The 16,258-nt window shown below is 41.8% G+C and overlaps 1 protein-coding gene across 1 annotated transcript in view; it reads left to right on the forward strand.

The window, feature by feature from the left end:
• The first annotated feature begins 8,431 nt into the window (after positions 1-8,431).
• Positions 8,432-16,258, forward strand: part of POLR3D (RNA polymerase III subunit D) — an 18,655-nt gene continuing 10,828 nt past the window's right edge. Inside the window, exons 1-2 of the mRNA XM_048512729.1 lie at positions 8,432-8,557; positions 10,215-10,389. Of these exons, the coding sequence (XP_048368686.1) occupies positions 10,225-10,389 (165 nt within the window). The 5' untranslated portion in view covers positions 8,432-8,557; positions 10,215-10,224. The remainder of the gene's footprint in view (positions 8,558-10,214; positions 10,390-16,258) is intronic.

Genomic DNA, 16,258 nt, shown 5'->3' on the forward strand with positions numbered 1-16,258 from the left:
CCAAGAGCAAGCCATTAGAACAAATTCGATCAAGGCCAAAATCGAAAAATCCTCAGATGATGAAAAAAGAAGATTGTGCAAAGAAGCTGATGAAATTGTAGATCATGTCCACAGCTGCTGCAAAAAGATTGCCCAGACTGAGTACAAACAGAGACACAACTCAGTGGCCAAGATGATCTACTGGAATTTATGCAAGAATTACAACATAAGAACAGCTGAGAACTGGTGGGAACATTGTCCAGAGAAAGTAATGGAAAATGAGAAGGTCAAGATTCTGTGGGACTTTCGAATCCAAACGGACAAAGTGTTGAAACTCAATACACCAGACATCACCATGATCGAGGACAAGAAAGTGACCATCATCAACATAGCAGTCCCCAGTGACAGCAGGGTCATTGAAAAAGAACATGAGAAGGTCACTAGATACTGCGATTTGAAAATCGAGCTTCAGCATTTTGGAAATCGAAGTACGTTTCTATCCATAATAATAAACAACTGAAAGGGAAGATCCAAAGGCATGTTGTTTGCATTAAAAACCTGCATTGGGCAAAATGTGTGACCTCTTTTGCTTTCTTTGTCCCACTAATATTAATGACAAGTCATGGATACCAAATTTACATCCGTAGGGAAACAGAGTGTAATATGGCAGGCAGGAACAAGCAAATCAATGGAAAGAAATTCCATACGTTTATCTGTCTAGACATGAACTCAGGAAAGGTGGGGAAGAATCTCACCCCACAACTCCAGAACCCTGGAGACAGAAATGTATGTGACTCAGTTTTATATAAGACCTTAGAACTGATTTAAAAGTTACATAGATCTGCTTTTTCCCCAGTTAGAATATGTCTAGCCTGATGTATTAACTCAGCTGCAGAAACACACAAGATTTTCAGCATGTATTTTTGAGTATCAGAGATAGCTGACATTTCTAGGGCTGAGATCTGTGAAATAGCAGGTCACATATTATGTTGCTTTGACAGAAGGGGCAATTCCTGGGTGAAGGGCATATGTGATTCACTAGATTAGCTCTTTTTTTTTTTGCATGCTCATGATGCCAGATTCAGTTCTTGTTATCTCTAGTTAAAGGATCTCAGGATCTCCAGTTACAGGATTTCATATAAGGTCTACTTTCAATTTAAATGGCTCTTATATTGGAGGAAGAACCATTGAAGTCAGAGAAAGGCTTTAAACTTTGCTCCGTAAAGCAGTAGAATACATGACATCATAATATTTGGGAACATCAAATCAGAAATGCACAAGGAGTTAGAAGACACTCAGATCTCACAACTAAATCCAGTGGTTCTGTTTGGTCTTTGTATTCAGATGGCTATATAGTGTGATGCTAATAATTCCTGGTTCTAAATTAGTATTAAAAGCATTCTAATTAACCCTACATGTAGTAATAGCTGCTAGTTCACATAGTCTGTTTATAAGATTTATCATACTGAATTCAAGTGAATGGAGGATGGATCTGTCAATAACTATAAACCATGATAATCTAATAAAGTTTTCATGTTCAGAAGCAGATTAAAAGATAACTAGATGCTGAGGTTTTTTAATGAGCTGAAGACTTGTTACTGTCAATCTGCTATTTCTGCTGCTTTTAGTTCTCTTCATTTTAGTTCAGAAGTGTAGCTCCAAGGGGCAGGGGGCATGCAACACACCGGGCGCATGCCACTGTGGGGTGTGGTGGGGCGGGGCGGGGCGGGGCTGGGCTGGGCGGGGGACGCACCAGTGCACCGGGCGCTTTCCCCCCTTTCTATGCCTCTGGTAATTTCATGGTTCTGTGGATTTTCATTCACTGTTGCTACCACACTTGATACTGGAGATAGATGACCAATCCCCTCGTAGTGTGTAATTTTACTATATAATTGTGCAATGTGTTCCTGACAACGAACCAGAAAAAACAAGGGCTACTGGGAAGTATAATCCTTGGCCATCCAGAAGAGCCCAGATTCCAGTTCCTTCTGAGGGGTAAGGACTTGACTTCCCAGCAGCCCTTACAGCCTTCACAGCTAAAGTGGCAGGGTGGGGAATCGAACCCGGTTCTCCAGATTAGAGTGCACCTGCTCTTAACCACTATACCACACTGGCTCTCTTTAGACACGCATGTAGAGAAAGCAACCTCTACAAACCCCTGTGCATTTTTATCTTTCGTTGTACCTGTGTCCTTCTCTTAAGGGCTTTTTGTGAAGCTGAATTTCAGTCTAAATATTTAGCAGCTCCATGGTTGATGGTCATGTCAGCTGACCGAAACACAGGCTATGTCCACCATATGAATGCCACTGGCCTATTGCATAGAACCTTTCATTTTTCATTTGTTCCATCTTGTTCTGAGTGGGTAATTCTTAAAAAAGAAATAAAAATAAAAACAGGTGTTGACAACCACAATCTTGCCTGGGAGCGATACTCTGACTCTTAATACCAAATTGGTGGTGGGTGGGTGCAGTTTCCCAGGTGATAGGAAAGGCATTCTGCACATATTCAAAGAAATTTTCCCTTTGATATTAGTTCATATGTTCTAATTGGACTAATGTTCTATATGAACTAATGTTTATGTTCCATAACAGTTTAATAACTGAGCCCAGTTATTAAAAATAGCTTCTAAAGTTTCATGCAAGTGCACCTGGTCATAAATCAGCCCTTCTCTCATAAGAGATATTGAGCGGTTACCTTTTTTCTTTTTACCATAGCAACAAAAGCCTTGCTGTTACTAGTGTGAAGAGTCTGCCCAGTGTCACAGAGAGGTAAATTAAACCTGTCTCTTTCCCCCACAGTTGAGCAATTTCACTTTCTCAATTACCTGAACAGCTGGAGAGACAAATGAGACTTCAGGTTCCCTCCTCTCCACCAAGTCATGTTCCATTGTGCAGCCATGCGTACCATCTCTACAAGCTTGTTTTGTAGCTTATGAACTTTAGATTGAAGTCGGTCTACATCCTGCTTACTCTAGAGTAGTTTCATTAACAGAGCTCTTTTGAATGGATGGCTGATGTGAAACTAATGAAGCCTTTCGCCCAGCTGTCAAGCAGGCAGTCATTTAAGAGAAATATTGCAACTGATATCACCTTCTTTCCCAAGCAACAGCTAGAAAACCACAGTATGATTTTGCCAAACAGTAGTTTATGCCAGTGATGGGATCCAAAAATTTTAGTAACAGGTTCCCTCGCAAGCCCCCCCTCAGCAAAGGGTGCAGAGGTGTACCTAGCTAAACCTGAGCCCTGGGCAAAACCTGAGTTGGATGCCCCCCCATGGCAGCCACCCCACCACGACCCCCCAATTTTTTTTTTGCACCAGGTCATTTCTAAATCATCATCACATTATAGAAAATGCCCCAACTCACAAATCTGAACACAGCAGTGGTGAAACACACAGGTTCTTTGATACTGGTGAGAGACTGGTGAGATAAAAGGTACGAAAGGTTGCAAATCAATGAATTGCAGTACCTGAAAGGGATTAACCCAGTTCAGGGAGTTACATTATTAGTCACAATTGCTATATGGAACCTTCACGTTCAAAGGCAGTATGCCTCTCGGGGAGGCGAGGGTGTGGAGATGGAAAAGTGGACCCAAATAGTAACCCCCTCTCAGCACACACAAATAATTAGTAACCCACTCTCGGGAACTGGTGAGAACCTGCTGGATCCCACCTCTGGTTTATGCTCTAGGCCTAGGCCTTCTCTCAGTCACTAAGAGCATGGCACTCTCAGAAATGGGACTGTCCTATAATCTCACATAAGTAAAAGCATGTGTTTGTGGCTGTAAGAGATTGCATGTGCATCTATGCCATACTATCCATTCATGCCATGGAGGGGTTCTTCTACTATTATGTCATTTATGGCACCGTCCTAGTAGGTGTATTTTTCAGAAGCCCCATTGTGTTCAGTAGACCTTACTCTGATGAAAATACGTATAGGTTGAATGTCGCTCTCAATTTTTCCCTAAAGCCAATATCCTTAACCCACATATTCAGAAACAAAAGAAATTGGTGGGATAGCTGCTGGTGTAACTTCCCTGAATTGGTTGGTTTAGCCCAGCAATGTAGAGACGTAGCAAGGGGGAAAAGCGCCCAGTGCACTGGTGCATCCTCCGGCCCCATCCCACCCTGGAACACACTCGCCACACCCTGGAATGCCCCTGCCATGCCCCCAGAAAGCCCTTGCCACACCCCCACAGGAGCGCCCGCCCAGTGCGTCACGCATCCCCCGGCCCCTACGCCTCTGCAGCAATGGCAGAGCCAGGAATGAGTGTGTTTGCAGCAGAAAGAGAGTCTGTTTGCTAGGGAGACTGATAAGACTTTCTGAGTTGTTATGATCTCTATCTGTGGAAAGTTCATTAAAATTAACGGTAGTCCTCTGTTCAAGTAGCAGGTCATTACAGACCCATGGGGTGATATAATATCACAACATTTATTAGGTAGACTATGTTTATGGGATGGTTTGTCATTGCCTTCCTCACTTATCAACACTTTACCTCCAGCATTTTACTGACCTCAGAAGGAAGGAAGGCCAAGTCACCCTTGAGCCAGCTATCTACGGTAACTGACTTCCGTTGGGATCAAATTCACATTGTGGGCAGAGCTTTTGACTGCGATACTGCAGCTTATCACTTTGCCATGGGGCTCAAATTTAATATAACTAGTACTGCTGTAATTATATTGTAATTTCAGGCCTGTTGCCCTTCTATCACAGATCGTCATCTGCTTATTGTGTTGTCCAATATGTGGGAACCAAAATTCTTTTGAGAAAGGAATGAATTAGAAGAATTCATCACCTTGGTGGACTTGAGAAGATGTTGGGCTTGACTAGCAACAAAGTTTGGCAAGCAAGAACATGTCATTTAACCAAACTGAGAGCGGCTGTGTGCAATTTTCTTTTCACTGCAATGCCTATAATGAATATTTGTTATGTTGTTCTGTATTGTGGAGCATTTTGCATTAAATAAATTTTATTTTTAATTAATTTGACTTGAAAGCCGGGTTTCCAGTTTAATCACCACGGAACCCACATAGGTGAGGATTTTATTAGCATACCCTTAGCCCTCTTAATACCCTTTATCAATTCCCATTGGATTCAATAGGACTTCTTCCCGAATAACATACATAAGAAAGGTTTTCTTATGGTTTTCCCGAATAACATACATAAGGTTTTCCCGAATAACATACATAAGGTTTTCCTGAATAACATACATAAGAAAGGTCTGAAAGGTTTCATAAAATTTTGGTGGCTTAGGATTGTACCTGTGTTGTCTTATGCATGTTCTCTTAAGCAAGTCCCAAGAAATGAAAGTTTTATACAATTTCTCTTCCTTGCAGATTGCACTTTTGTGGAGTAGCTCCATCATTTGCATGCTTCCTCAAAAATGTTCCACTCATCTCACCCCTTCTGCTTGGTCTTTGCCTCCAAATGTGCTCTGTGTGTTGTCGCTACCTGCCCTGATCCTTTGGCATGAGACTGAAACTATAAATAAATCTCTTTGTATTATCATTTCCATGATGTCAGTTGTTTCACTGCATAATTCCCAGTCAGAGCTGAATAATGGGGTTAGATTGTTTATAGGATAAGCTCTTGCTTTTGATGGACTACTTAAAAAAATAATGTGTGTGTGTGTGTGTTACTGTTAACCAAAGATCAGGGAGCCATGGTAGCACCAAGGGTCAACATAGCTTCTGCCAAGGCCTATCGCCTGGCAGAAGGCCCACTGCCAACTAGAGACTGGTGGCCCATGTGCTTCTACCACAAACAGGAGACCATTCCAGATGCTTCTGCAGCATCTTAGGGGCATCTGCCATTTACTGCTGGGAGGCCTGTTGCTAGGTTTTGTTTTTTTAGTCAACCTTATTGGTTACCTGGTTTCTCTGGATTGAAGTTTTTCCTTCCCTTTCTATTTTGATTTTGATTTTGCAAATTGCAAAACAAAAACAAAACTCTCCACATAACCATTTTCTGTATTGGGGTGCTGTGTGGTTTCCAGGCTGTATGGCCGTGTTCTAGCAGCATTCTCTCCTGACGTTTCGCCTGCATCTGTGGCTGGCATCTTCATTAGTTTACACATCCTTACCACTCAGTATTATGCTTATTAGTTAGTTGCTTATGTATTAGATTAGGCTATGCCTCATATACCCTCTGTATTCAATACATTAAGAACATAAGAACATTGTATCTGTATGTTACGTCACATATGTTACAATTGTATTAGGAGTTTTTTATTCTGCTTTATATTACAAAGTTCTGTCTGTGCCAGAAGTCTGTGATACATTTTTCCTGCCCTGACCATTTGATCTTATGCCATCAAGAGGCCTTTCATGTAGACACAAGACTGATGACAGACCATCTGCATACTGAAATTAAGGTTAACTCCCTGGAGACAGTGTGAATGAGTTCCTCATTCCTGTTATCTGCAACAAAGATGGTATCTGTTAACTCCTTGTTCAGTGATGAAGAAAGACCCTGGCCACATATCACTCAGTCCCCGGTATCCAAATACTGGGTCCTAATGATGTGCAAATTGTAACACCCCAAGAGTCAGCATATTTGTCTCAGCACTTGGTGTTTGTTATCTGTTTCTCAAGGATGCTGTATATGCACAAATACTTTTGTTTATTCCGGTACCCTTGTTTGACATGACTTCGGGATTTCGTTGCAATTTGAACTGATAATGTGTCAGGGGATCGTATTTGAGTGATTAAGATGCATTCCTAGCTCAGTGTAATAGCTACAAGATATATGTAACCAGGTTGCTACACGATATATGTAACCAGCCTGCTATATATTATTACTGCTGCTCTGGAACATTCTTTCCTTGATCTTTGCTTCTTTGCTTTATGGCTTCACACTCCATGTAGATAATTAGGCTTTCCCCTGACACTTTTGTCTCATGGGAAATGGGATTGTTTCCATTGTCCTGTGGGGGCAGGATGCCAGGTGGCTTTATCTCTATTGCCCACCTTGGGGCACCTTAGCACCAAACTAGCCCTTTCTCACATTCCTTGGGAAAATGGGAGGGGGGATTAACATTGGAATAAAACGGGTAGCAATAGCCAGGTTTCCCAGAACTGGCTTTGTCCAGCTGGTACTTCAATACCTATCAATAAACACTACTGATCAACACCTCAGAGTCCAGTTGTGATGGGTTTTCCGGGCTGTGTGGCCATGGTGTATCCACCAGACCACGGCCACACAGCCTGGAAAACCTACCACAACCAGTTGAATCTGGCTGTGAAAGTCTTCGACGCTACAGAGTCCGTTTATTGCTTCAGGATCCAAGACCTAACATGGTGAGAGACAGGAACAACCTTGATGCAAATAACTGTTTATTGCAACTTCTGACAAGCTTAGGGATGCTTTGAAATGTAATCAGTGATGTAACCAATATAGTGAAAATCCTATATAAACTGCATCTTTCTTCTGACAGTTTGCCTCTGCCCTGTAAGGGATACTTTTGCTGCAGAAGGTATCCTAATAAACTACTGATTTTTAATACTTAAATATCTCACCTCAAACTCTCTTATTTGACCTCTGAGTCTTTGAGCACATAGGCTGTTACCCAATAGACATAATAGAATGAAGGTTTTACAGAATTACAATTGATCTCTAGATGAAAGAGGTCAGATTCCTGGAGAAATTGCTGCTTTAATGGGCAGACTATATGGAATTAAGGCCCTTCCCCTCCCCAAGCCTCTCCCTCCCCAAACTCCTCCCAGGCATCCACCTCCTAAATCTCCAATTATTTCCCAACCCTGAGATGGCAACCCTAAAAACAACCTGATAGGATTTATCTGGCTGGTGGTGGAACTTAGAGCAGAAGGCATGCAGAATCTTACCAGCTGTGCAGTTAACAAAGAATGCAAGACACTAGACATTGCATAGAAGTGGGACTTCAAAAAGTATGGGAGCTGATGGTGACAGTCAGATTGAAAGCCCATGTCTGAAAAAGATGTATCAGGCCATTGAAAGTTGATTGAGGTTTATTTGCTTGTCCTGCTATGCCATTTAAAATGTTTTAAAATAATTGGAATGGCTTGATCGAAGATGAAAATTAAAGGACTAGATTGGCATGAGCCGTGCTCTGTATTTATACTTGTGTGTTTTTCTGTTAAGATATTGTATACTTCACTGACATGAATTTTTGTACTCTACCCTGTTAAATCCCACCAATTCCATTATTACTGAGTAAGCCCCTTGTGCGTAAAACTGCAGCCCTCGTTTTCTTCACCATGAGTTTGAGACCATTTAGAAAGAGTCGTTTAATTAAACACCCCAACTCACTCCCAACTCTCGCTCAACTTCCGGCGAGAGAAAGCAAAGACGGCAGCATCACTGCAAGGAAAGGGAGGGGTGGCGAGCGTGCCCTTGACAAACATGGCGAAGCAGCTCTTTTCCCTTCCTTGCATAAGCCTCTCAGGAACGGGACGGCGACTGCCATTTTCAAAGATGGCCGCCTACATGTATACGCATGCGTATTTTGGAATGGAAAGTCCCGAGTCCTGAGCAGACCACCCGCTTCCACCTGGCCTTGATGGTGTTGGAGCCCGACGGGGATGATTTTCCCCTTTTAATGTAGGTTGTGATTTCGGCGGAAAAGAACTGGGAGGGGTCAGAGAGAAAGGGTTGTGTGGTGGCCCGCTATGCAATAGAACCCAGAATAGATCTCACCGCCTTTCTTGGGATTGGGATCTGGAACCTGCGTGGCCCATGAAATGGCCAGCGCGCACATATCGTTTTGTGGTGCTTTAAAGAAGCTTTTTATCAGCTGGAGCCCACTTCATTCGACACAGGAAGATTCATGCTGCATGCATTGATCATACTTCCGCGGATGAAATAGGTTAGGGGATCACGGAAGCGTCTTCAGCAGGGGATCACTAGGTCTTTACAATACCCTGGAAATCTTGTTGCAACTAGAGAGCAAAAGGGTTACCCGTCTGCAAAGTGCTCCAGAGGCTGGTACACTTTCCATTCAAGGAAAGGCTTTTAAAGTTTAGAACTAAGATGATTAAAGTAGAGGAGGTGGAGAGAGCTCTGTAAAACGAGTGAGAGAACACATTTCTTTTTTTTACATAGTACTAGAGGGGGTAACAGCCAGTGTGGAATAGTGGTTAAGGTGTTGGATTTGGACTAGGATCTGGGAAAACCCTCGTTCATGTCCTCACTGCCATGGAAACTTTCTGGGTGATCTTGGGTCAGTGCCTTGATCCTGGCTAGTATTTGGATAGAAGACCTTTGAGGAATACTAAGGTTGTGACATGCAGGCAGGCAATGGTAAACCACCTCAGAATATCTCTTGCTTTGAAAACTTCATGTGGTTGCCATAAGTCAGCTGTGACTTGATGGTAAAAGGGGTAGGGGAGTTGGGGACAAAATATGTCCTGGGGTGCACATTTTAGCTTATGGAATTCCCTGCCACAAGATGTGCTGCCACAAGTAGCAGAAATAGCTTTTAAAGGGAATTTGAAATCTATCCTGTCTCCAGGTTCTGAGATAGACTACTGCTATGTGCTAGCTCTTGTGAGAACCAAAAGGGGCAGGGGGCAGGAGACTAGTTTCTTTCATATCTTGCTTATTAGCTTTCTGCTAGAAACCAACTGGCCACTATTGGAAACAGGAAGTTGAACTAAATGGACATTTGGTTGATCCATGGGTCCTTTTATAATCTTACAGCAGGTATTGCTGAACAAGTGAGGTGCTGCTTTCTGGACTGCTGGTATCAGTGTTATTATGATGATGTCACGATGGATGGGGTTTGTACAGAGAGGGAGGGCTGCTCCTGCGCAGTTTCAATGCATCTTCATGTACTCTGGGCACAGATCCATGTCTCTTTACCCCCTCAAGGGACTGTGTCATTATGAGTCAAGTCACCAGAGTGTCAACTGTCTGGTCTTTTATCTTTAAAAGTGTCATTTTTGCCTTTCCTTTGGATGCTTATACAAATGGAAGGTAGGGAAGGCATCATGATGTAGCCCAATCTTGTCAAATCTCAAAAGCTAAGCAGGATTGGTACTTCAAACGGAGACCACCAAGGAAGACACTGCAGAGGAAGGCAGTGGCAGACAACCTCTGCTTCTCACTTGCCTTGAAAGTCCCTTGCCAGGGTTGCCATAAGTCATCTGTGACTTGACGGCACTTTACACACACACACACACACAAGTGGAATATGTGCTCAATAATATAGCTTAAGTATATTCTTTTTTTTTTTTACCATTCTGTTTTATTTTGACAGATAACCCAAAATGTCAGAAGGGAGTTCAGGCACCGATCCTGGGAATCCTGGCTGCAGCCGGCCTACACTGTCAGCTGCAAGAGGGTTAATAGGGAGGAGGACTACTGCCCCAATTACCCCTGGCCGCCTGCCTTCCATCCGCTCCCGAGACCTTACCCTTGGTGGCGTGAAAAAGGTGAGTGTCCAGCTATGTTCAGATATTATAGTAACTCTTAGGTTATAAACCACAGTTTGGGTTAGATCCTCGATGTCTAAATTTGAACTGCTGAACTGTGGTATGTTTGTGGGTGCTAAACTGTGATGCCAAACCACAGTTTGTACTTTGCTTGTTAACTGCGGTTAGTGATATTTAGTTTCTCATTATGCCAAGGTTATTCAATAACACCTCCTCAACCTCTCGGATACAGAATCTGCGGAAAAGTCTAGCTGCTCATATAGCCAGTGTTATTTTTGTAGGCCCTTGATTGTGGCCCCATGATCACAAGTTTCTCCCCACATTTTTATTTTATGTTTGAAAGATAACAAGTTTAGTGAATCTGATGAGAAGGTGGTGGTAAGAGCTGGATTTTAAAAGTAGACATCAGTCTGAAGATCTTTGAGGAGTCTTGGACTTCCTAAGCCTTTTGTAATGTTTCCTTTCCTATCATACTTTTAGACTGTTTTGGGGTGGTGGGTTTTTTTTTTGCATTGTTCTTAACCTTTGTAACCTTCCTTAAGTCTCAACAAGAATGGCTGACGATAAATGCAGTAAATAAAAAATGATTGTGGCTGACCAATAGCAAGTGGGAGAGCCAGTCTGGTATAATGTGTAGAGTGGCAGAGCTTCAAATTTCCACTGCCACAGACCTCACAGGGAGAGTCCCCCTTTCAGCCTGACCTACGTTGCACAGTTGTTCAGAGAGTAATATGAGAGGAGCTTTGTCTGCCAAACTGAGCTTCTTGGAAGAAGGGTGGGATAAAAATGGTTGAATACATTGGAAGAAAGGAATGCTATGACAGTGGATTGAAAGTGCATTATTTGTCAGATCTTCAAATAGTATCCAAAGATACTTAGAGGTGGGAAAAAAGTTAAGCAGCAGACTGGATGCAGATTATAAACAAACTCGTCTGTTACGTGTGGCTGGTATTTCTGGTAAGTAACTAGAGTTTGTGCAAAAACAGGTTGTGGTATAAAAAAGAGTGTGGTTTATTGTGACATCAGAAAAAATTCTTGTATTTTAATGGTAAGAGTTTTTAATCTCATTAGAACGCAGTTATAAGAACAGCTAAATAGTTCTGTTGCCTTATCTGGAAGTTTTCATGTTGATGAGTGATCAGGATTGACAGCTGGAATGCTTGATTCCATCTCATGGCTCAGGCTTCCTTTGTGGCCTTGGGCAAGTTCTTGGTTGCTGATGTTTTGTTTCCTCATCTAGAAACTGGGAGTAATACATTATCCACCTACTTCAGCAGTAAGTTTTAATTAGTCTTTAAATAAAATGCAAGCTTCTGCTCAAGATAATCTTATCTTTCTGATTTCCGGAAGCTGGGAAGAACTGACAGCTGATGTGTGGATCATTCTATACGTTTTTAAAAACTTTCTGTGATCCTTCAAATACCAAACAGTGTAAAAGTTTGATTTCTTGGCTTAGACATCAGTATCATTATAGATCTAATTCCAGCCTCTGTGCCAGGGTGCAGAACAAGTAACACACACACACAATGGGGCTGTTTGTGGATTAGGAAGATGTTTCTGCAAGAATGGAAGGAAGGTAAGGAGAGAAGCTGTGTAGGTTACTTGGAAGAGGAAAGAAGGGAGGGGAGGGGACGCCAAATATCATGACAGCAGGCAGAAGAGGGTTAGTAGGCTAGTGGTTGGGAAGGAGAGAAGCAGGGAAAGGGAGTGGCTGCCTGTTCTCACAGAGGAAGCAAAGAAGAAAAACAGAGCTACTGTTGGGAGTGGGACTAGACCTGAGAGTCCTTGTGGGGCCCCCACATCTAATATAAAAGTTCTTGTGTATCTACAAAATTTGATAGTTAATTGTATAACTAATGCAGTGGTGGCGAACCTATGGCACGGGTGCCAGAGGTAGCACTCAGAGCCTTCTCTGTGGGCACGCGCAGAGTGCCCCCTCCCCACACATCTAGGCTGGCCTGGGCCGCTGGGCTCGATTATTAGCATTAAACCTAAGACCTAGTTTTGGGGAAGCAGTGTAGGTAACCCTGTTAAGCGCTGTTAAACCCCACTGATTTTCATGCAAAGAACTAAAGCGCAGGAGTAAGCTCGGTTGCTGGCAATGGGGCTTGCTTCTGAGTAAACCCTCCTAGGGTCGTGATTCACCCGTTGGAAGAGTTGCACGGTTGCTTCAAAGCAAAGCCACCGACTACCACCAAGCTTACTCCTGAGTAACGGACGCCTCGGAGCCAATCGTTTTTTCTAAACGAAAACCTCAGCATTCAGGTTAAATGGCCGTGCTGGCACTTTGCGATAAATAAGTGGGCTTTGGGTTGCAGTTTGGGCACTCGGTCTCGAAAAGGTTCGCCATCACTGAACTAATGGATTATCTTGGTGCTAAGGGAATTAAACGGGAAGGAACCCTTGGCTTATTTGGATGTGACGGCAAATTATGGTTTGCCAGACATCAAAGTGTAACTAATTAATGTGTGGGGAATAAGGGGTTCTAAGTTGTTCACAGATTTCCAAACCATGTGCAAATGTCAGACACCCAGTCTTTTGTCATAATCCTTTGCATTGTTGCTTCAGATAAAATTTACACGTACAGGTGTTACTTAACACCTAAGCTGTTCAATCATATTTACACTATCAGATGCTGGAAGTAGAATTTTTTTTAAAACGATCTACATTGATACCGATGAGTATGTTACAAGTTTATTGATTCTGGGCTCTGATTTAGGAAACCCTGAGGCTCCTCAGGTACAACTGCAGGGGAGTATTGGTATGCGCTAGAGTGCACACTTTGTTCACGCACAGAGAGTGAGAGGCCCAATGGAACTGGCCCATCAATATCCTGCTCTGAGATTTACTCTACATGATGTTCTGGTATCCTCTACAAAATTTAGATCAAGTGATGTGGAATTTGTGCCTCGTAAGCAGAAAATTTCGGGGAAAAGTATTCTTTGATTCTGGAAGTGTACTGGTGCTGTCTGAAAATGTTTAATTTTTTGTGATGGTCTAGATTTAGTAATGAGTAGCTGGGCAATGGTAGAAGTCAAAGCTGCTTCCCGATAAACATAATTTGATCATTCTTCTTGAACATAGTCATTGTCGAAAGTATGTAAGGTGATTTAAGTGATTTAATATGGGAGGAGTCCACAAAGCTGTAATCTACACTGGATGATCCAAGCTAGCCTGACCTTGTCAGACTCAGAAACGAAGCAGGATCAGTCCTGGTTAGTATTTGGATGGGAGACCACCAAGGAAATGCAGGGTTGTTGTGAAGAGGCAGGCAATGGCAAACTGCTTCTGAATGTCTCCCGCCTTGAAAACTCTACAGGGTCTCCATAAGTCAGCTGTGATTCACCAGCATGATCCACCATCATCATGAAGCTGCCTTCTGCTGAGCCAACCCATTAGTCTATTGGTCCTTTCCATACATGCAGAATAATGCACTTTCAATGCACTTTGAAGCTGGATTTTACTGTGCATAACAGCAAAATCTACTTCCAAACAATTGTGAAAGTGGATTGAATGTACATTATTCTGCATGTGCGGAAGGGGCCAAGGTCACTGCTGTTTGATGGGCAATGGCTGTCCATGGTGTCACGTTGGAAACTTTCCTACCCTGTTACTGCCTGATTCTTTTATGAGAAAACCTAAACTTGGGACCTTTTGCATGCAAAGCAGATCCTCTGCCACTGCACTATGGTCCCTCTTCCAGGAAGCCACCAACATTCATTCCTTTAAAGTAATAATGCAAGAATTCCGTCCTCCCCAATTTACTATTGGTTTTCACATGAGATGCAACTGATTTTGTCGGATATCAAGACGTTTTTGAGATTCTTTTCTATCTTCTAATTTTTTGTTGCAGCTTCCCCTCTCCTTTTTTTTTCTTTTTAAAGGCAGTGAAGTGGATGTGTGTCAGATGATGGCAAGGGGAATGATTGCAGGGCTCTTTAGTCATTTGAATTGTAATAAGTATGAAGTACTTGGTGGCTTTTAAGTTGTACAAGCACTCGTGTTTACATGTCTGAAATGCAGCCAGACTGGTTTTGGGTGAAGCTTCTTTATCCTTTTCCATTCCTGTTTAGAACAAGTTTTTCCAAACCCATATTGTGGAGTGTTCAGGAATGATTCCTCTTGTGTAAGGGAGCTTGCAAATGACAAAGTTGCTAGGCCAGTAACTTGAGCTGTAATAGTATGGACAGTACATACTGGCTGGAATAGTCCCAGGCACTTAATATTCAGGAATTCAGTGTTTGAAATATTTTTCCTATGTCAATGCATATGAATACATGATATGAGTATAATATGATATAAATACATATATAGTATGAATACATAAAATATGCTGCCTCAGCGTGGCAGGAAACTGACCATCTTGAAGTTCATAAAGACCACTTTTTCGCCCAATTACATCACCCTGGTGCCTAGATATTTTGCTTTTAAAAAATATCCACACCAAGGGAACCCAGATTCTGTGCCCAAATAGTTTGTGACCTGTCCACATTTTGCAAATTAAACAAATGTGCTTAGTTTTCAAAATATTATTGATAGGAAAAATTTAAATATATGGAGTATTTATAGTCCTAGGATTTTACCACCTGGGTATAACATGTGTAAGATAGTGTAGGACACAGTACTATTTGTCATAATTGTGAAATCTAAAATATGAGCTCTTTACAATATAATCCTAGCCAGCATTTCACTCTTCTAAATTCATTAAAGTCTATTGGCTGAGAAGGGTGTAACTGTTTATGATGCTGCTATTAATTTTCTGTATGCAAAATAGTGACAGTAATCACTACTGTAGAGAGAGAGACAAATTGTAACGCGCTATGCTAACTTAATGCGCAGGTTTGTTTTTGTCACCTGTAAAATAGGAAAAAATAAATGTTGAAGATAGAGAACACAGATTTTGTGGTACAGAAGAGGAACCATGTCACTGTCACGCAGGACTAGTATAGTTTGATAGCAAGTTGAAAATAACAAGCTATGGAAGAATTAGACTTTGTAATGTACATTATAGCTTATCTTTTGTGGTCAGATAAGTTACATTTTAACAATATGTAAACTCCGGGGGTGGGCGGTCTATTAAATTTAAATTATAAATAAATAAATATTTCAAGGGTATGTCTGTAATATATGTAAGAATTATTATCCATACTATTGTTTGTTTTTCATGAACATCTTCATAAAATACATTTTGAGTGAATAAAACCTGTCTTAAAAAGCATTTCACTTATTCCAAAAAATATTTAATTGAAAAATTTGTTCTAGTGTTCCTAATTACAGTTTTTCTGTTGAAAAACTGAAAAAAAACCCCTCTTTTTTTGGGGGGGAAGAGGCAAATATCCCTCCCCTCAAGCCTATACCCGCTCAGAGCTCTACTAAGTTGACCTCTACGTATCTGGCACATTTTAGTCCTACCCTCCCTCATTTTATCCACACGACCGCTCTGCAAAGTTGGCCTGTCTGAGGGACAGTGACTGAACTAAGGTAACCCACAAGCTACTTGTCAGTTCTGTCCTAAGCAGAGTGACATTCTTCTAAGCTCATTGGGTTCAGTGGAGTCAGAAGTGCGCTACTTTGTTTAGAACTGCTCTATATATCTTGTGGAACCTGGTACAACTCTTTAACTACTACACAACATTGTTTTCGTGGGAGATTTCACCGAGCATCTCCTTTAGCAGCTAAAAAGGATAGGAATTTGTTTCTTGTTTGATTCTCAGGAAGCTGGATTTCTTTGATTTTCAGGAAGCTGGACTTCATGACTTTTCTGTGCATGAGTAGAATATGAATAGCTGTTATCATAGCAGTCTACCTTGCAAAGTTGTTTTGAGGATTGTGGACAAGTGGCCTTGTCAGAATTCTGCAGCATTGAAAT

This window comes from Sphaerodactylus townsendi, linkage group LG12 (assembly GCF_021028975.2).
Source record: "Sphaerodactylus townsendi isolate TG3544 linkage group LG12, MPM_Stown_v2.3, whole genome shotgun sequence".
In the NCBI taxonomy this organism is placed as follows: Eukaryota; Metazoa; Chordata; class Lepidosauria; order Squamata; family Sphaerodactylidae; genus Sphaerodactylus; species Sphaerodactylus townsendi.